The following is a 20828-nucleotide window of genomic DNA, read 5'->3' on the forward strand; positions in this document are numbered from 1 at the left end:
TGTGTCTCATGGTGGAACTTTCGAGCATCTGTAGTAACATCATGAAATGCATCCATCTCGTACTCCATTGTTAATATTATGTCAAATAAATGTTTGCCACTAATTACTGTCTTGTGTCATTTCTGTTTCTTGTGCCTCTGCTACTACTTTCCCGTGATGTTTCCGATTATGGGTTCCTATGCGATTCACATTCCTTTAGATGTTACCTGCCTCCCCTAAACATTTGTACCAATATTTTTGAGACACCCTGTATACAGGGTGATTCACTACCAGTGCGACAAACTTGCAGGAGTTGTAGGGGGCACAAAGATGAATCGGAATCGCATAGCATTGCAGGGTCCGAAATGCCTTCATCATGCGATAGAGGACGTTGAACAGGAGGTCACATGAACAGTGATCCTGCTGGAAGTCAGCATTTGCAAACCGTTTCTGATGAAGAAACCAAGTAGCAAAAGTTCTCTGGAGTGGATAATCCGCAGGCTCCAATGATTGGACGCGTTGCAGATGGTATGAACTCATTTGGTTTGTTGACAGTAACCTCCATACAGTGGATTGGGAAATACCCAATCGTTGGCTTATCGCTCGAGTACTCGTACTGGGATTGCCTTCTGCAAGACGTGGGACATTCTCCTCATTGTCTGGCGTCCTCGTTGTTCGCTCTCGATTCACGGTACCTCTCGTGAAACAACCAGTCTCACGTAACCTTCTGTGCACACGTGCGAAAATCGTATGATGAGGAGCATGCCTGTGCGGGAAATGTTCCTGGTACAAGCGCAGAGCAGTGCACCCATTACAGTTGTTGTTGGTTTGGATTTTATTGGCGCATTAGCATCCAAGGCTATAATGTGCCAAGACCAGGTAATATATAAAAATTTAAAAATTTATCCTTTCAGTGACCTAAGTAGTTAGGCCACAATGTCCAGATATATAATAAAAAGCTTATCAATAAAAGAAATAACAACAACGTATAAATTTTAAATACGACCCATTACAGTCCATACGCGAGGTGCATGTCGGCCAGTTCAACGTTTGAATACTCGTCCATCCTACTGCCTCGGGAACCGGTTCGCAAATGCTGACTTTCAGCGGGATCGCTGTTCACGTGACCTCCTGTTCAACATCCTCTACCGCATGATGAAGGCATTTCGGACCCTGCAATGCTATGTGATTCCGATTCGTCTTTGTGCCCCCTACATCTCCTGCAAGTTTGGCGCACTGATAGTGAATCACCCTGTATATATATATGTGTGTGTGTGAAAAAAAATATGTTTTGTTGGCCAATGTTATCATCCCATTGCACTTACTTCTACTCTTTCTAAAGTAATGGAGAAATCAATTAAATGCTAATTCTTAAAACTATCTAGAAACCTTCTGAGTAAAACCTTCTATCACCAGTATGAATTGTGTTAGCGTTGATACACGGGTGATATTCTGTCTTATGTTACCCATCTATGGACAAATTCAATTATAAAATTTGCTGAAATTCAAACAGTTGATCTTGCCATTTCAAAGGCTTTTGATTGTTTTTGGCATAAAGGTCTTCTAAAAATACTACCATCTTATGGTTTCCAACTATTTTTTGTAATTGGTTATACAATTTTCTCCCTGACCACTCACTGTGGGTGAAGTTAGATGGCTCTATCTTCTAACTCTCCAATAATGCTGGTGTTCCCCAAGGTTCAGTTCTTTCTCCCACTCTTTTCCATTTGTATATTCTTCTTCTTCTTCTATTGGCCGGAAATCCTATCAATAGTTTTGCTGATGATAGTGCATTGCTTTCTGCCTTCCAGTTTGTGAAATCTTGCCCTGCACAAACTGCTTCAACTTCTTGAATATCCACTACCAATTCCTCTGTGGTGCAAAGATAACTTAATTGATTTCAGTCCTTCTAAACCTTTGCCCTGTCTTAGATCTCACAAAAAGGATTCTTCTGCTCCTATGCTTATCTTTGATAACACTGGTTCCTAGGCAAAATCATACACCGATGAACCCAAACTTTATGCCAGCAATTCGTATGCAAATTGAAGCAACTGCAGGTGAACTACAGCACGCTGGCAGGTCGGGACACGGTATAAAAGACACCTGATACTGAGCTCCGTTAATGTGTTACTCTTGTTCTTCAGATGGGAAAGGCAGCGGACTTAAACGAGTTTGGCAAAGGCCAAATTGTAATGGCCACATGACTGGGTCAAAACGGCATGGCTGGTGGGATGCTCACGGTCAGCCATTGTTAGTACCTACTGAAAGTGGTCCGAGGAGGGGAAACCCACAGTGGTCATCCAACGCCAGCGAGGTGTTGGACGACCACTGCTCATCAATGCTCGAGGTGAGCGAAGGCTCTCCTGAATGGTATGTGGCAACGAAAGGGCGACTGTGTTGCAACTTACTGATAATTGGAATGCTGGTGACAGGAGTAATGTGTCACAGCACACAGTACGTCGAACCCTGCTGAAAATGGGACTGCGTAGCCGTAGGCCACTCCGAGTTCCCATGCTAACCACAGTTCACCAGTGACAGTGCCTACAATAGGCACGGGAGCATCGAAACTGGACCTTGAGTGATTGGAATAAGGTTGTCTGGTCCGATGAATCACGGTTCCTGTTACACCATGTGGACGGTTTGTGCGTCGTTTACCTGGGGAGGTGATGGTGCCTGGATGCACCAATGGACAAAAACAAGCTGGTGGCGGCAGTGTCATGCTTTGGGCCGATGTTCTGCCGGGATACCCTGGGTGCAGTCATCCATGTGCTAGGCACTCTGATGTCTACTACCTATCTAAACATTATTGCTGACCAGGACTTTCATTGCAACAGTCTTCCCCTCTGGCGGTGCCGTCTTTCAGCAGGATAATGCGGTATGCCATGCTGCCCAGAATGTTTGAGACTTGTTTGTGAAAAATGAGGAAGACTTCCACGTATTGCCCTGGCCTCCAGATTCCCCAGACATCAATCCCATTGAGCATCTGTGGTTTGTGTTAGAACAGCAACTCCAATCTGCGGCGTCTCAATGACAGACCTTGCAGGAGTTAATGGATCTGCTGGTTACAGGTTGCTACCAGATACCACAAGATACATATCTTATGGTGTCATGGCTGCACGTGGAGGACCAACATCATATTAGGTAGGTGGTCATAATGTTTTGGCTCATTGGTGTATATCTCTATTGGGGAATACCCTGACTTCTAATCTCTCTCTTAATGTAAGCACATTACAAATATTGCTTCCTCTGCATCTAAAAAACAGTTTTCTCTTTCATTCTCCGCCTTACTTTTCTTCTGAACAGCTGTTCATTCCATACAAATTGCGAATCCTACCTACTGTGGAATATTGTTCCCACATCTGGGACTGTGCCCCAAAACTTTTCTCAAGCTTACTTCTAGATTCCATTCAAAAGAGGGCTGGGCTGTTAGGTTAGTTTCTTAGCATTAGCATTAGCATTAGTAGAGGCATTTGATGCAAGAAAGCAAGCTTATGCAACATCAGCCAAAAAAAAAAAAAAACCCACTTCCACTTCACCCCTCTGTTCGTTCAAAATACCTGTCCAGCTGAGCCTTAAACTTATTTAGGCTATCAACCTCCACCACAAGGGATGGCAGTCTGTTCCACCAACCAACCACCCGCTGGCTAAAGGCAAATTTCCACACGTCTATCCTACATCTGTCTTTCCTCAATTTGAATTTATGCCCTCTCAGGTGATTTTTCTGAGCTAGAGGAAGAATCCCATCAGCATTGAGCATGCTTAAACCATTCAAGGCTTTATACACCTCTATCAGATCACCTCGCTGGTGCCTAGTCTCCAGATACTGTAATTTGCAAAACTTAAGCCTTTCTTCGTAAGAGCACCCCTTTGTTCCATTCACTAATATTGTTGCCCTTCTCTGTACTCGTTCCAGCAGCTCTACATCCTTCTTGAAATGAGGCCTCCAGACCTGTATACAGTACTCTAGGTGTGGCCTGACCATTGCCTTATACAATGGAATAATCACCTCCTTATCCCTGCTGGAAAAATTCCTGTATATCATTGACAATACACCATGAGCTACTCTTGCAGCCCGTCTGCACTGCTCAGAGAACTTCATATCTGCCTGCACAATCACCCCCAAGTCCCTTTCATTCTCCGAATTGATCGACAAGGCTCTCATCATATACTCCCTCCTATCGTGTCTGGGCAGAATTGCAGACACTTTCAAATTCAACCCTAATTGTCTGCAATTCTGCCCAGACACGATAGGAGGGAGTATATGATGAGAGCCTTGTCGATCAATTTTTACTATGGCCAAGTGGGTGACCATGCACTGGCTCCATAACAGGTGATAACAGGTAGGAATATTGCATGGTATATGATTGCCAGGGTCTTTCTTTTGATCCCCCAATCTGCTTGACTGATCCTGGCAATCATACCTGCATAGTTCCTCACTTTCTTCATCAAGTAGGTCAAATGGGGGTATAAAGTTATTTTGGACCAAAGACCACTCCAAGATATTTCAGTTCTGTTACCATTTCTGAGGTGGACAAGGCCTTGAATGGTGTGAGCAGGCTCAATGCTGATGGGATACTTCTGCTTGCTCAGATTAAGACCTGACAGGGCATAGATTCAAATTGGGGAAAGACAGTTGTAGAATCCCAGGGGCTCACATCTGGTGAGTATGGGTTTGGCACACCCAGGGTCCTGAGCTGGATATCATCATTCTTCTCTTTCTTGGTGATTCCCTTCTACTTCTTACTTCTGACTCTCTCTCTCTCTCTCTCTCTCTCTCTCTCTCTCTCTCTCTCTCTCTCTCTCTCTCTCTCTCTTTCTCTCTCTCTCTCTCTCTCTCTCTCTCTCGGGGTAATTCAGAAATTTTTTTTTGGCTGGTGCAGCATAAGCCTCAGGCTTCCTTGCACCATATGGCTAATAATAATAATAGATGTGTGGAAGTTTGCCTTTTGCCAGCGGATAGTTGGTTGTTGGAACAGACCTCCATCTGTTGTGGAAGTCGATAGCTTAAATAAATTTAAGGCTGAACTAGACAAACATTTGGAGTGACCGGAAGGGTTTTTTTTGGCTGATGCTCTATAAGCTTGTTTTTTTGCATCATATGCCTCAACTAATGCTAAAGCTAATATATCAGAAATAATGCTAATGCTAATTTTTATAGTAGTTGTGTTAATTTTGATTTGTGGATGTCTTATGTCCAAATTGCTTTTTAGAAGTATTTGTTTGGTTTTTTCTGGCGATATTTTGAGTATGTGCATTAGTGCCACTCCTGCAGCTGCAAGAGGGCAGCATTTGATCTTTGCTCTACAGCCACTCGCATGTTACCTTTTACAAGGAAAATCATGTCACCTGTAAAGGCCAGGCTTTCCATGGGGCCAGATCCAAGGTCAGAAATTTGTCCAGAACAATGTTCTAGAAGAAAGGGCCAAGGATTGAACCCTGCAGGCAGCCTTTATTTAGCATTAGCATTAGCATTAGTAGAGGCATTTGATGCAAGAAAGCAAGCTTATGCAGCATCAGCCAAAAAAATTAAAGTAAAACAAATAAATAAAAAATAACCACTTCCACTTCACCCCTCTGTTCGTTCGAAATACCTGTCCAGCTGAGCCTTAAACTTATTTAGGCTATCAACTTCCACGACAAGGGATGGAAGTCTGTTCCACCCACCAACCACCCGCTGGCTAAAGGCAAATTTCCGCACATCTATCCTACATCTGTCTTTCCTCAATTTGAATTTATGCCCTCTCAGGTGATTTTTCTGAGCTAGAGGAAGAATCCCATCAGCATTGAGCATGCTCAAACCATTCAAGGCTTTGTACACCTCTATCAGATCACCCCGCTGGTGCCTAGTTTCCAGACACTGTAATTTGCAAAACTTAAGCCTTTCTTCGTAAGAGAACCCCTTTGTCCCATTCACCAATCTAGTTGCCCTTCTCTGTACTCGTTCCAGCAGCTCTACATCCTTCCTGAAATGAGGCCTCCAGGCCTGTATACAGTACTCTAGGTGTGGCCTGACCATTGCCTTATATTTACAGGAATTGACAAGGTTCCAGGTCAATTCCTGGAACCTTGTGCATGAAGTGTGTTAGTTCTCTGACGGCACCAGGGGGTTCCCCATCTCTGCTTTGTATTCTTTGTACATGTGACACAGAACTATGTGGAGGCCAGAGATTTAAAAAATGTGTGGGGAGTGGTTTGTTGTGTAGTGTTATGTTTTGCTGTTTCTCTGACCATTTAGCTGTTGGAACCCACTGTTGCCCACACTTTGCCATGAGGAGGCAGGTCAGGCACCCAGTAGATTATTTAAGCTCTGGCAAGCCCTGTCACCTAATTCCTGAGGATTTCAGTGGCAAGGGGACTATATATATATATATATATATATATATATATATATATATATATATATATATATTATATACACACACAAAAAAAGGGGGATAAACTCTAGAATTTGAAAAGGCCGAAAGAGGTTTACGAGAAAGTGGTTGAATTTAGACATTGATTAGAATTTGGCGGTATTATTAGGGGTGTACTCTTTTGGTTTGGTCAGATAGAAGGATGGGGATGATAGAGTAGGCATCCACAAAGAGGTCAGTGTGGACGAGCCTCACCAGGCAAAGCATGGGGGAGGCAGGGATGGGTGGTGACAGAGACCTGTCTCCTCCCCTCCTGCCTGGGGATGGGGCTTTAAAGGGAACTGGGTTTGAGTACCCGGTTCAGATCGCCAAATGTCATGTCGTCAGCGGGGCACAGTATGTCTCCGTCTGTGATGGTTGTTAGGTCCACGTGAGTGTTACAGTAGGAAGGTCAAACTGTCCATCCTGCTCCAGGGATGCGATATGGTAGCTGGCAGTGGGGAACTCACCAGGCAATAGGGGGAGAATTTCCCCCCCTCACCCGGCAGGGGGTGGGAGAGAGAGACACCTTGTGTGTACTGAGACACTTCTGTCTGTAAGGTAGCTGTTTATTACCTTATAGAGGTGTTGTAGGGAATTTGCCTGGTGGAGTCTCTTAAGGAAACCAGAGTAAGTCAAATGCCCCAGCAAAGTCAATAGAGTGTGCCAGCATATATTTCTCATCTGAGTTTTTAACTGTTGTCAGTAGGTGGTGCATGGCATCATCTGTAGAGTTACCCTGCTTAAAACCATACTTATGGTTGGAATGTAAACTTTGCTTCTATGTAGTATTGAGCTAACCTGCTATATATTAGTCTTTTGTCTATTTTTCCTAGTACAGGGAGAAGGCTATTGGTCTATATGATTTGGGATCAGTAGAGGAGGGGGCTCAGGGTTTTTGAGAATTAATCTTAACACAGCTTTTTTTTTTCCATATTTTTGGGAATATACTTTCTTTCATACAGTTATTATGTAGCGCTATTAATTTGTTTGGTGCTATTTCCACCAGTCTCAATCTCTAAAAGGTCAAAACCTGGGCATTTATTGTTTTTGGTTTTAGATAGTGTTATTTCTATATATAGAGGTTCAATATTGGCATTGTCATATTCAGTGTTTTCTTTTATAATATCTAGCTGGGTGGGGGAATAGTCTCCAGTTTCAGTCTGAATGTTATTTACAGAATGTCTAGGATGTTATTTACAGAATCTGCCCAACACAGGGTGGGGTTCCATCTGATTTGGCAGCAGTTTCTAAGGCATCTCCTCATGGCAGCTTGTTGGTCACTATTCTGTAGAGCCGATTGGGCTAGCCGGGTGGGTAAAGTGCCTGCCTGGCAACACAAAGGTCGCAGGTTCGAATCCCGCCTCAGGCTTGGATCAAAGTACAGTACTGCAAAAACCTTGGGAGGTGCATTATGGCCACAGAAGCCGATGCGCCAACAACTACCAAAAAAAAAAAAAAATATTCTATAGACAACTCCCCATAAGGTCCTTGTTTCCAGTAGTTCCACCCAATTGCCTCCAGGATTCTTTTTTCTCATCTCTAATGAGGGCTATATACTGATTTCTGAAAGTTCTGTAAGAATCTCTCAGTGTCTCCACCTCATTTTGTGTTCAAGATGTTCTGGCTCTTTGAAAATGTCTCCTTGCCAGGTGTACCCTTCTCCTGAGTATAGTCAGTGCAGAGCACCACCAGGGGACTGCTTGCTTCCTCAGTTTTTCCATGGGAGTGGCAGGTTTGATGTTTTTATTAACATGTTTGTCATAGTCAGTGTTTGCTCATCCAGGCTGCAGTTGTTGCCTAATCTAGACCACTCATTTTTCTGTTTTCGTAGCTCAGCTGCTGTATCTGCGAAAATCTGCCAGTTTGCCTTTTTAAGGTTATACCTTTTGATATCCTTCAAAGATGGTAATTTATTTATAATTGCTTGTTTAGTTTGAAGGTAATGGCTCAATGATCTAATGTAGTCCAAGCTGGCTGGACACACCAGTCTGTAATTTTGTAAGCTATTGAATTGATGGCAAGAGTGACATCAATGTCACTCTCCCACATGGTACTGCTAAAAATTGGTAAGTTATTAGGTTGATTTAACACTTGAAAGGGTGAGGGGGCTATAAAATCTGATAATAATTGGCCATTGTGTCTGCCTGCTCTGTCTTCTGTATGGCTATGCCATAAGGCTGACCAGCAGTTGACATCAGCACACATTATGATATTTGTAGTAAGTAACAAATTTATGACTGCTTGTAAGTAATCTATATTAAGGTTTGCCTTCACCTGGTCTTGCATAAAGAGATATAATATAAAACTGTCCTGCTGCACTGGTAATATGGGCACACACTGCCACTGGGCAGCAGAGGTGACCCACCTTTGTGACTGTAAGGTCAGTATTTTTGATCACTATTGCTGCAGAAGGACACCTGGGGTGTATTCTATTATTTTATAGCCTCTTGGGTATCCTTGAACCCTACACATATAGGGGTAGAGTTCTGGGAGTACCAAGATATCTATATTATTTTCTTCTAGTTCGAGTTTGATCTGATCTACAACAATTCTTGCATTCAATTGGATGAGATTTAATGCCTAGTCACATTTCTATTTTCAATCTGACCCATAGCTGGTCCTAGATTATATTTGCTTTATCATTTTCTTATAGCAGGGGTATTTTTCATCCCTGATGCTGTGTGCATGGTCAGTCAGCCATGCTGTTTGCAGCTAGCACATTTTGGCTGCTAATTTTTATTTCTACAGTTTTTATAGTCATGCCCATCAAATGAACAGTGACCACAGACCGGTTCTGACTGAAATCCTTGGCAGTGTGCCCAAATGTACGACAGTTATAACATCACAGGGAAGTGCTCCCTAAATCTATGGCTGGTCCAGCCAGCATAGATTCTTTGCTGTCCTTGTGGATGCCTCCAGATTTTTGGGGAAATCTCCACTATGATATTTATCTGGCCATTTTTCCTGCATTTTGGAGCTCTTTTGAGTTGGAACTGTTCAGCAAACTCTTCTATGTCCATTATTTCTTGGAAATTTTTATGGTAATCATCCAGTTTAGTGTCATGCATCACGGTCAGCTCCAGCTTGTCGTGAATTGTATTCTCGTGGAGCAATCTGACTTGTCACTAAACCTAATTCTGACAGAGCATGTGCGCCTCTCGCTGAATTAAAAATAATGAAAAATAAGATCTTTCAGTAATTTTTTATATACTTTTAATCTGTTTTCAGAAAGAATTTAAAATAAATCTAATAAGAATTTAAACAAATTTAAATGAATTTAAACAAAAAAAATAATTTAAAATAAATCTAAGAACTTTCAGTAATTGTTACCTTTAATGTGCTTAATGCATCACGGCCAGATCACAAGTTAATATCAGCTCTGACTTGACTGAGCATTCGTGACACTCACTGTATCTGCTGGTCTATGTGCTGGGAATTGTCATGGAGCATGCACGACTCTCACTGTATCTGCTGGTCTATGTGCTGGGAATTGTCATGGAGCATGCACGACTCTCACTGTATCTGCTGGTCTTGCCCCGATGTGGGAAGAACTTACGGCAGACCCGACTTGAAGGTTGAGAGCAAGCGAATTTCGCTGAAAGTCCATCGACTCTGGCAAGAGCGTTGGACGACGTCCTCAAAGGACAGAGTCACGTACGAGATGATGCCTGACATCTCGAGGTTAGAACAGATACGTAGGTGGCCTAAGCTTGGAGTTTTTCAGGCAATGGTTGTCACTGGACACGGACTTCGGTTGCGGCTTAATCAACTGGGCCTAGCGGACAGTGATCGCTGTCGTTGTGGGCAGATTGAGGATAGCCAGCATGTAATTTTTCAATGTCAATTATATGACATACCAAGGCAAAGGCTACTTAGCCAGTTAGGGGTATCCTCTTCTCATGAGATGCAGAAGCTCTTTGAGAATGAAAGTATATATAAAGTTTTTATAGTGTATCTCAAAAATGTAAATATTATTCGTAGTGCTCAAGGCACTACTTGAACCGATAGGTTCATTTTATTCCCGCATGCTTGCGGATGTTAGTTTTATATTGCAACTGCTTGTCATTGCTTATTTTGTATATTATGTACATGGTACTTTTGACCTCTAAATTGATGTATAAAAATTTTCTTTTGACTTCTAAACTGACATAGTTTTCTAGATTGTGGTTAAGATCAAAGCAATCTGAATTCTATACACTTAGAGAGTTTAAATATGGTGCAAATTATAAGGGTAGTAGCGACCTGCCTCCACTGGGCTAGGGATGGTAAACTTCCAGGCAGTAGGGTGAGTCCTTGTGGCTTGGAAGGCCAAATAGGTCGATGTAAATAGTTAAATTGCGTTGTTGAGCCTTTGCTCGGGAAACGCTCCAATGAGTGTAAATATGATGATGATGTATCTGCTGGTCTATATACTGGCAATGTACTAAGTACTCGCAGTATTTTTATTTTTTTTCTCTCTCTCTCTCTCTCTTTATTTACCTTTGCAGACACCACAGGTGTGATGTATGCAAAGGTTAATGTCTCTCTCTATATTAACCTCTGCAGACACCCTCCTCTAGGATGTGGGATTCAACCTTCCTCTCCACTAACACTTCCTGCATATGCTACTCCTCTTCCCAGCTGTTGCACCAGAGCTTTCCAAATGCGTCTCTGTCACTAATGCTTTCTTTTTTTTTTTTTTTTGTTCTCCGTCAGGAAGCTCAGACGATCCCCGATGGAGAGCGGCCAGCCAGCCAGAGTATTGTGGAGAGCCTGGTTCACCTCCCAGCAGTGGTGGCAGGCAACGTCGAGTCCCACTAGGGGCTCTGTGGCCAAGAAGCCAGATTAGAACCCAACACAAAACTACACATACAACACACAACACCAACGCTTTTCTGGCTTTTACAGAGGTTCTGTATTCATCACAAGAGTACTGATGCGCAGAGAGCCGTTCTGAAGCTGAGGCGAACAAAGCTCTTGCTTCAGGTTAAAAGCTGAAAGGGGTGCCAAAAGAAAGATGTTATGTTTTGATTATTCTAATCCATTTATCACCTTTGCAAGATGAAAATCATTTTTGTGTACCAGAAATGTATTTTAAATAAGTCATATTTTTTAATTAAAATATATATTTTTAATATTTTAGGGGAGAATGCAATTTTTCATTCTTGCCTCAGGTACTGAGCCTGAGCCTGAGCCTGATAAAAAACACCTGATACTGAGCTCCGTTAATCAGTGTTACCCTTGTTCTTCAGATGGGAAAGGCAGTGAACTTAAGCATGTTTGACAAAGGCCAAATTGTAATGGCCACACAACTGGGTCAGAGCATATCTGAAATGGCACAGCTGATGGGATGCTCATGGTCAGCCGTAGTTAGTACCTACTGAAAGTGGTCTGAGAAGGGGGAACCCATGAACCACTGGCAAGGTGTTTGATGACCACGGTTCATCGATGCTCGAGGTGAGTAAAAGTTCTCCCAGATGGTACGTGGCAACAGAAGGGCAACTGTGGCGCAGTAATTGGAATGCTGGTGATGGGAGTAATGTGTCACAACACACAGTACATCGAAACCTGCTGAAAATGAGGCTGCATAGCTGCAGGCTGCTCCGAGTGCCCATGCTAACCATGGTTCACCAGCGGCAGTGCCTACAATGGGCACATGAGCATCGAAACTGGACCATGAGTGATTGGAAGAAGATTGTCTGGTCCAATGAATCACATTTCCGTGTGAACCACTGGTACATGTGCGTCGTTTGCCCGAGGAAATGATGTTGCCTGGATGCACCATGGGACAAAAAGAAGCCGATGGCAGCAGTGTCATGCTTTGGGCAATGTTCTTCTGGGATACCCTGGGTCCAGTGATTCATGTGCCAGGCACTCTGATGTCTACCACCTGCCTAAACATTGCTGACCAGGTACACCCTATCATTTGTTGTGTGTTTGTTATTTGGTTTTTAGGAGCATTAGCAACTAAGGCCATATTGCTCCGGGGATATGCGGTGGTCATTCCTTGACCTTTCCGCATCCTCCGTATTTGGTGGTAATGGGCTCAAACCCTGGTCTAATCAAGAAGTGTGTGTGCTACGCACTGCTGCTCCTGCCCACCTGGCTACGGAGGCGCCCACACCCTTTCATGGCAACGGTATCCCCTCTGGCAGTGCTGTCTTTCAGCAGGATAATGAGCCATGCCACACCACCCAGATTGTTCGAGACTGGTTCGCATAACATGAGGAAGACTTCCAGGTATTGCCCTGGCCTCCAGATTCCTCAGACATCAATCCCATCGAGCATCTGTGGTTTGTGTTGGAACAGCACCTCTGATCCGTGGCGTCTCAACCACAGACCTTACAGGAATTAAAGGATCTGCTGGTTACATGTTGGTACCATATACCCAAAGACACGTTTAGAAATCTTGTAGCATCCATGTACGAGCTGTTTTAGCTGCACGTGGAGGACCAACATCGTATTAGGTAGATGGTCATGTTGTTTTGGCTCATCAGTGCATGCAAATATATACAAATAATCACAAAATATATTCATATTATTTTTATGTAGTACAAAATGTCAGTGTTATAATTGATTAAAATTAATAATAATTACATATTTCCATTATTGTTTTTATAATGATCTACTTTTATAATCAAATTCTTGTATAGGCAAGAAATTGTTTTTTATCCTTTCTGAAAATGCGTTGAAATAGCTATTTTCCCAGAATACAGATAAGAGAAAAAAAAAAATTACTGCAAGTAAGTAGTAAATTGCCAGTATATAGACCAGTAGATACAGTGAGTGTCATGCATGCTCCGTGACAATTCCCAGTGCAGACTGGCAGATACAGTGAGCATCATGATGCTCAGTCGGAGCTGATAGTAACTTGCGATCTGGCCGGGATATGTTAAACACTTTAAAAGTATACAACAATTACTGAAAGTTCTTAGATTTTATTATTCTTTCTGAAAATGTAGAAAATGATTTTAAGTTCTTTCGGAAAACAGATTAAAAACATATAAACAATTACTGAAAGATCTTATTTTCATTATTTTTAATTCAGCAAGTGCCGTGCATGCTCCATCAGAATTCAGGTTCTGTGCCAAGTCAGAACTGCTCCATCAGAATACAATTCAAGACAGATTGTAGCTGACTGTGATGCATGACACTAAACTGGAGGATTACCATTTTTATAATATATATCTGTTAATTCCTTCTCAGGTATATATTGTATGAAATCAAATAGTGGAATATGTGGGTTCTTTCCCTTTGGTTTCTCTAATTTTAAACCAAGTTTTAGGATTTTGGGGTTAGTTTCTACCTTTTTCAAATCTTTGTTTGCTGCTTCCAGTAGCACCCAGTTTTCTCTCACCTTCTTCATACTGCTTATTCTGATCTCCTTTAGATGGGGCTTCACAACAGCTTCTCTGACTGCCTCACTAGTCTTGTAGTCACTGTCTGGTTTTGCTTTTAATATCACTATATTTGTTTCCTTAGTCCTGGGGTATTTCCTTAGGTTTGTTAGGTTGCTTAGTTTGGGTATTTTTTGTTTTACTTGCCCTTGCTACCTGGGCATAACTTAGGGTGTTCATTTCGTTGTAGTTATTTCTCTCCTCAGTTACATTGTCTATCCTAGATCTCAGCACTCTTTTCTGTTTTCAGTTCTATCACCCTTTGCTCTAAGACTGCCCAACAGTAATTTCCCAGCTTTGGTGGGAAAACCGCTATGAACAAAGAAAACTAACCCAGGTTCTGAAAATAAGTTATAACTATCATTGTAATCAGATTCCCCATCAAAAACATGCTTAATGCAGCTAGTTTTATTTGTAATATACTCAAAACTCTTGTGTTCTTGAGGTGCAAGCAAGTCAACAACAGTAACAGTGAGATCACTAGTGCTGTAATGATTGCACTGCAGAAAAATACTCACAAAAGCACAAAAATAGGTGAAAACCATAGTAAACAAAACTCTTACCTGGAATATATCGCATACCTCTATTTGCATGTACCCTAAAATTGAAAAAATCCATGATAAAAATCCTAGTATTGATCCAAAATCAAAGAAAGTTATCTACAATCCCTGTCTGCCATCAACAATCAAGTGCAGCTCCATGTAGACATGTCTGTTCACTACTTCGACCACAGCACCCTCCTCTCTTTAAGAAGCAGTTTGGGATTTTCATAAAAAAAAAAAGAACCCTTAATATACTTGAAACGTACTGGCCTGAATTATATACATGCATATGCATGTATATAATTCAGTAGCCATAATATATATATACAGCAGACTCTCAATTTACCAGGATCGGTTTAACCGGGACACTTCAAGACTCCAAATAAAAAATTTAAAAAAAATCAACCAGAAATTAATAAAATTCAAGTAATAACTAGAATAGGTATAAACAGATGTTTTGCAAGTCATAAATAAGCGGCAAGCAGGGCGTTATAAAGTCGTCATTGGGAGATTTTTTACAATGATGTGTATGGTTTGGTCACCAACATTATAACGGATGCACCGTCTTCAACTCCCCACTGTCTTCACACCCAACGCTCAAAAAAAAAAAAAAAAAAAAAAAAAAGAGAAGAAATGTTTAGTTTGTTTTAGTGCATCGCTTCGATTGTTCTGTTTCGTTGCACCACAAAGAGAAAAATTTTGTTTTGTTATTTGTCAGGGATAACAAAAAAATTTTTTTTGTTCAGAAATCACGAAAATTCTGGGTAAACGCAAATGAGTTGCGCTTTCAATTAAACAAAAATTTGAAATTATTCAAAAGTTTGAAAACGGTGCATCTGTTTTCATTATAAACTTGGTGACCAAACCATACGCGACATTGTAAAAAATAAAGGAAAGCTATTAGATTTAAAATCGACATAAAAAAAAAAATAAAAGGAAGCATTGTATTGGACACGTGAGTAATGCGTGGTAACTTTTTTATCTATTGCCATATTTTTTGACGTAGGTTGCTGAACATTATTGGATGTACTGTACTGTACTGTAGTAAGTCCCTGACTTAAGTAACTTTGAACTTGCTTTAATTTTTTTCACTCAATTTTTTTTATTTTTTAGGATTGTAAAATTTAAAACAGAATAATAATAATAATAAGCAATCAGTGAAGACAATCACGGCACACACAAATGGCACAAGCGGGATATGGAGTCACAAGCTTAAAAATAGGAATGAAGAGAAGATCTTTAAAATTTATTTAGGTTTTTTTTTTATATGGCTGAAGATTTCAGTGAGGGGGACACAAATTTTACCATAAAACGAAAAATCCCACAGAATTCCAGCTATCGGTATTATCGCAAATGTAATACGATCGAGTTTACTACCCATTTATAATTAGATGCACGAACAGAAAGGCGTCTCCATAGCCAGGTGGACAGGAGCAGCAGTGCATAGCACCCGCTTCTTGATTAGACCAGGGTTCAAGCCCGTAACTACCAAATACGGAGGATGCGGAAAGGTCAGGGAATGACCACCGCATATCCCCGGAGCAATATGGCCTTAGTTGCTAATGCTCCTAAAAAAAAAAAAACGAACAACAAATAACGAACAGAAAAGCCCAATAACCCGGAATGCGCGAATTGTTTTTATTTTGTTGTTTTATGGTAGTGACTTCCAGAAAGGTATTTTAGTAAAATGTGAGCTCACATGGGGTGACGTGAGTTTTCGACTTAACCCTGTGAAATTCTTTACATAAAATTTAATTTTGACCGTTATCATGGTGACAGCGGTACTAGTAAATCTATCAAAAAAAAAAAAAAAAGGAAAGCGATCGATTCGGATCAGAAAATTAAAATAAGGATGTTTGAAAATGGTCAAACATGAACAAATATCATGCGGAATTTAGATTTGTCAGTGTCAACAGTGAACACAATAATAAAGGAAAAAGACAGAATATGAGAAGCAGTGAAGAGATCAGCATCAATGAAGTCAACTATGATAACCAAGGCTACGAAACACATATCAGTTTTTACTGTACAATTTCTTCCTTTAAATTAATGTTTTCTTTTTATACGTGCCACTCCAACAACTTCACTGCTCTCTCCAGATAAAGTTTTTAATTGAACTAATTAAAAATATATAACTATTTTTCTATATAAATATAACTAATATATAAAAAATATATAACTAACAAATCGAAAAATATATAGCTATTTTTCTTCATTCTTCTGAGGATATTATGTGGTTTTTGTAATTTTGTCATATCACGGATATAGGAGCAGTATTTTATTAGTCATTCCCTAGTTACGTAAAACTCGACTTACGTAAGGAGTCCTGGAACGTATGTCGGGGACTTACTGTATTTTTGGATTAATGGGAAATCGATTATCTGGGATTTTTATTTTACCATCTATCCCAGAAAATCGAGAGTCTACTGTATATATATATATATATACAGGCAACCCCGTATAACACAGTACTTCTACAACACGGTTTCACTCTAATACGATTGATAATTGTGGCAATCCTCGCACAACACGGTACTTATGTAACACCGTTTCGCTCTAACACAGTTACAGAATTTCGGTACACCTCGCATAATAGAGTATTTTTGAGCTTTTGTGCAGGGGAAACCCTACTATTATGTTGGATGTAATTTTTCAACATTTTCCACTCTTTTCGAATCCTCGCTGTTGACTCGCTAGTCAAAAAAAAAAAAAAAAAAAAATATATATATATATATATATATATATATTGAGAAATCCCTGAATTTTATTTTGTTGGGAAATCCCAGTGTTACGTTCTGTGATATTGAACTGTGGAAAAATCTAGATTTCAAAATTTTACTACTATTGGATAGCACACCAGGCCATCCGAACTTTGAAGTTATGTTCCTACCACCACAGTTGTATTAGGTTAATGCAACTTCTTTCATTCAGCCATAAGATCAAGGCATTATATCTACCTTTAAAACTCATTACATCAAAAAATCATTACAATGGATTTTGGAAAAAAATGATTTCGAATCTATTGAAGCATGGAAACATTTCTCAATTGCGGACTGGATCAGAATCATAGCTTTATTGCTGAAAGAAGTAAAACCATCAACATTAAATGCATGCGGAAAAATGTATGGCCAGAGTCAGCTCATTCAGGAAATATGGTCAAGTGGCAGAAAATAGAATCGGTGTGATAGCATAACTTGCTACGGTGGTAGGAAGGGAAGGTTTTGATGATATGACTACTGAAGCCTTTGTGGGTAGCACAGTTGATAGAATCACCCTCTTCCCCACACCGGGTGGAAAAGACCTGAGTTTGAATCCTATCAATGATGGGAGGAATTTTTATGGGTCTTTTTCACAACGTGACTGAGTCAGGCTCAGGCGAGGGTAGCATGGTTTCTTCTCCTGGAATCTCGGGTTTTTCGTCCAGCAAAATAGAAAATCGACCTCAGCACACATGCAATTTATAGACAATATACACAGAGTAACATGGCCTTAGTTGTCTATGCACCTAAAAAAATTTAAAAAAAGATATGAATACTGAAAACGTTCAAGAATTACTGGTAGAAAAAGAGGCTGGTGAATTTTGTGGAAATGGCATCAGAGGTAAAACCAAATAAATTCCGAGGCCTAGATGAAAATTCTAAACTTCAAATTTTACACTAAAAACATACGGGAAGGCATAAAGTTAGCTGAGCAATTAGAATCTTATTTTTTGAATGCAGATTCTTGAATGAAAGGAGCCCAAAGTTCAAAAGGGAGCTTCAAAAATGCTTAGTTCTATACGATGAAATTCACAAAGATTTATCAAGAAAAAGCAAACAAACCCAGATTACTGATTTTTTGAAGTGAGTAGAAGATACACGATATCTAGAATGGTGTATTTTTGTTAGTTTTGTTAACGAAATAGTTTATTTTTGTTAGCTTTTGGAGCGTAACTCCCCTTTTTGTACTTTTTCTTAGTCTCGTATAACACGGTTTCGCACAACACAACATTTTATAGGAACCTAACTATCATGTTAAAAGAGGGTTACCTGTATATATATATATATATATATATTTTATGATGACAATTCATATGAAAATTGAATTGTCATACAATTTGAGCATTTTTTTTGCTTTTAATCGGAAATGTGGCATGCTTATGGCATGAAAACAACTGACACGATCGGGTATACTAATAGTAGAGTGCATTAAAAATAAGAATATGCTTCTTATTTAGTTTTTCTGTGGCCATACTTCTCTTGTTGTAGCATAATTATTGATGTAGCTTCAGATGAAGCTGCAGATGAAGTAAAAACAGTAATGAAAGAATATTGATATTGACATCACTATAATAGATAAGTCACTATTTAAATTAAATTTTTCCCCACACTATATATATGGTTGCAACCATTAACCAGTTAAATATTTTTAAAAGATTATGTTACAGTTTTTTTTTATTATTGTATGTGTGTATTGCTTCATTGTAAATGAGTATAGTTATATCATTATCCATTCTAGTAACTCCTGCTGATTATGAACCACGAGGATTTAAACCTGCAGAGGCAGAAACATTCTTTTTCAAGGAGGATCCTATTAGCATTAAACTGGGAGATGTAGCAACTCCTTTTCATGTGTAAGTTACTTTTATGTGATAGAAATAGAAAAGATAATTATTTTGCAGAGCATTACAAAATTTTTCAATGAATAAGCATGATTGCTTGTTTCATTTTGCTCATTGTCTGGGAGCTGTTTTCATACTTGAATAAATATAGTGAATTCATTTTTATTATTAATTCTAATGATCATTTTACGAGAATGAAATCTCTTTTCAGTAGTAATATTGATATTTGTATAGTATCCCAGAGGTTATGTCCTAAATTTGTTACTTCCCTATGTCTTCATATTTTTGTAGTTGAGAAATGCAATGTTATTTTTAAGCCTAAATGTATTTCTGCTGTCTCAGATAAAACTTATTTGATTGTGAAAGATGGAGTTCAATCTGGAGGAGGGAAAAAAAATTGTTGTATGGAAAAAGAAGACTTACTGGATGAAAATAGCTCTGGATAACCTTGAAAATTTTTATGTTCAGGGTCTCCTGGTAGCAAAGATACCTGACACGAGGACCATGCAAGTGTGTGTGTGTGTGTGTGTGTGTGTGTGTGTGTGTGTGTGTGTGTGTGTGTGTGTGTGTGTGTGTGTGTGTGTGTGTTGTTTAAATTTTATTCAATTTTCCTTTAACAGGATTTAATTGGCATTTTTTTAGCTTTTTAACTTTACTTTATTTATTTTTATTTATGTTTGAATTTTATTCCTTTTGGTCTCTGTTGGACATGTTTCATACGTATGCATCATAACAGAAACAGAGACCCTGATTATTGTGGTGGCTCCTGCGGTTTTGGCTGCTGACCCTATGAAGGGGTAGTTAAAGTCCTAGGACCCACTGAATTAGGTACCACCATTTTTGTTATCATTATTATTTTTATGTTAATCTTAATTTCAGGTAATCTACTTTTACCTTGCAGGCGTTCTCAATTTTTTCCATTGTAATTACACATGACAGGTCAGCACTCCTACAACAAAAGAAATATGGGGGGAGGGGATTATCAAGAAGAGGGTACAGTCAGTTCTGCTATAACATGGCACATGTGTTCCTAAAAATCTCCACATTATGGTATTTTGCGCATTAAAAACAACAGGGCTTATGGCGAAGAGCACTCAAAAAAATGTTTAGTCTGGTAAGTAGAACACTAAAAAAAACTTAGAAACCCACTAAAATTACTAACACAAGTTTAACATCTTAAATTTCTAATAAATAAATATATATAACTTTACCTTGACAAGATATGAAGTTTTCTTGATTGATATTTCAATTCACTGACGCTTTTTTTTTTTTTTTGGATTGTAAAATTTAAAACAGTAAAAAAGATACACAGTCAATAACGACGGAACATAGGACACACAAATTGCACAACTGAGACAAGTTTATGAAGCTTAAAAAATAGAATTAAGAGAAGATTCTGAAAATTTATTTATGTTTTTTATATGATTGAAGATTTCATGATGGAAGGAGGCATATGGCAGAGAAGAAAAATGCATGGGATACATACAAATTAACACGTGACACAGAAGCCTATGATAGATACAAGTTGATCTGTAACCAAGTTTCAAAGGAGGTTAGGCAGTCGAAGGCAGATTACGAGAGATCCTTGGCAAGGGATGCGAAGAAAAACAGCAAAGAGTTCTTTACTTATGTAAACTCTAGAAGGAAGGGGATGAATCAGATTGGTCCACTTGATATCGATGGGTCAACTGTTGATGACCCTGCTCAGGTAGCTAACAAATTAAATTAATATTTTGCATCGACATTCACACATGAGGAGTTATTCAGCGAGGGGAATGCCAGAGGTGTATTCACCTCTATCAGTAACCTAGAAAATCTTGTAATAACTGAGAGTAAAGTGGAGGAGAAATTGTTGAAGATAAACACAAGAAAGGCACCTGGGGTGGATGGGATCTATCCAGTTATATTAAAGGAGGCAGCAAAGGAAGTAAGCAAA

General features: G+C 39.6%; 1 protein-coding gene across 1 annotated transcript in view; it reads left to right on the plus strand.

Annotated features, from left to right (window-relative positions):
• The window catches only part of LOC150077337 (HORMA domain-containing protein 1-like), a 578215-nt gene that overhangs the window by 273206 nt on the left and 284181 nt on the right, over positions 1-20828 (plus strand). The window contains exon 9 of the mRNA XM_090385860.1: positions 18790-18904. Within this exon, the coding sequence (XP_090241986.1) occupies positions 18790-18904 (115 nt within the window). The remainder of the gene's footprint in view (positions 1-18789; positions 18905-20828) is intronic.

The sequence above is a fragment of the Mastigoproctus giganteus genome, chromosome 12 (assembly GCF_048544385.1).
Source record: "Mastigoproctus giganteus isolate SK-2022 chromosome 12, ASM4854438v1, whole genome shotgun sequence".
NCBI classification, from domain to species: domain Eukaryota; kingdom Metazoa; phylum Arthropoda; class Arachnida; order Uropygi; family Thelyphonidae; genus Mastigoproctus; species Mastigoproctus giganteus.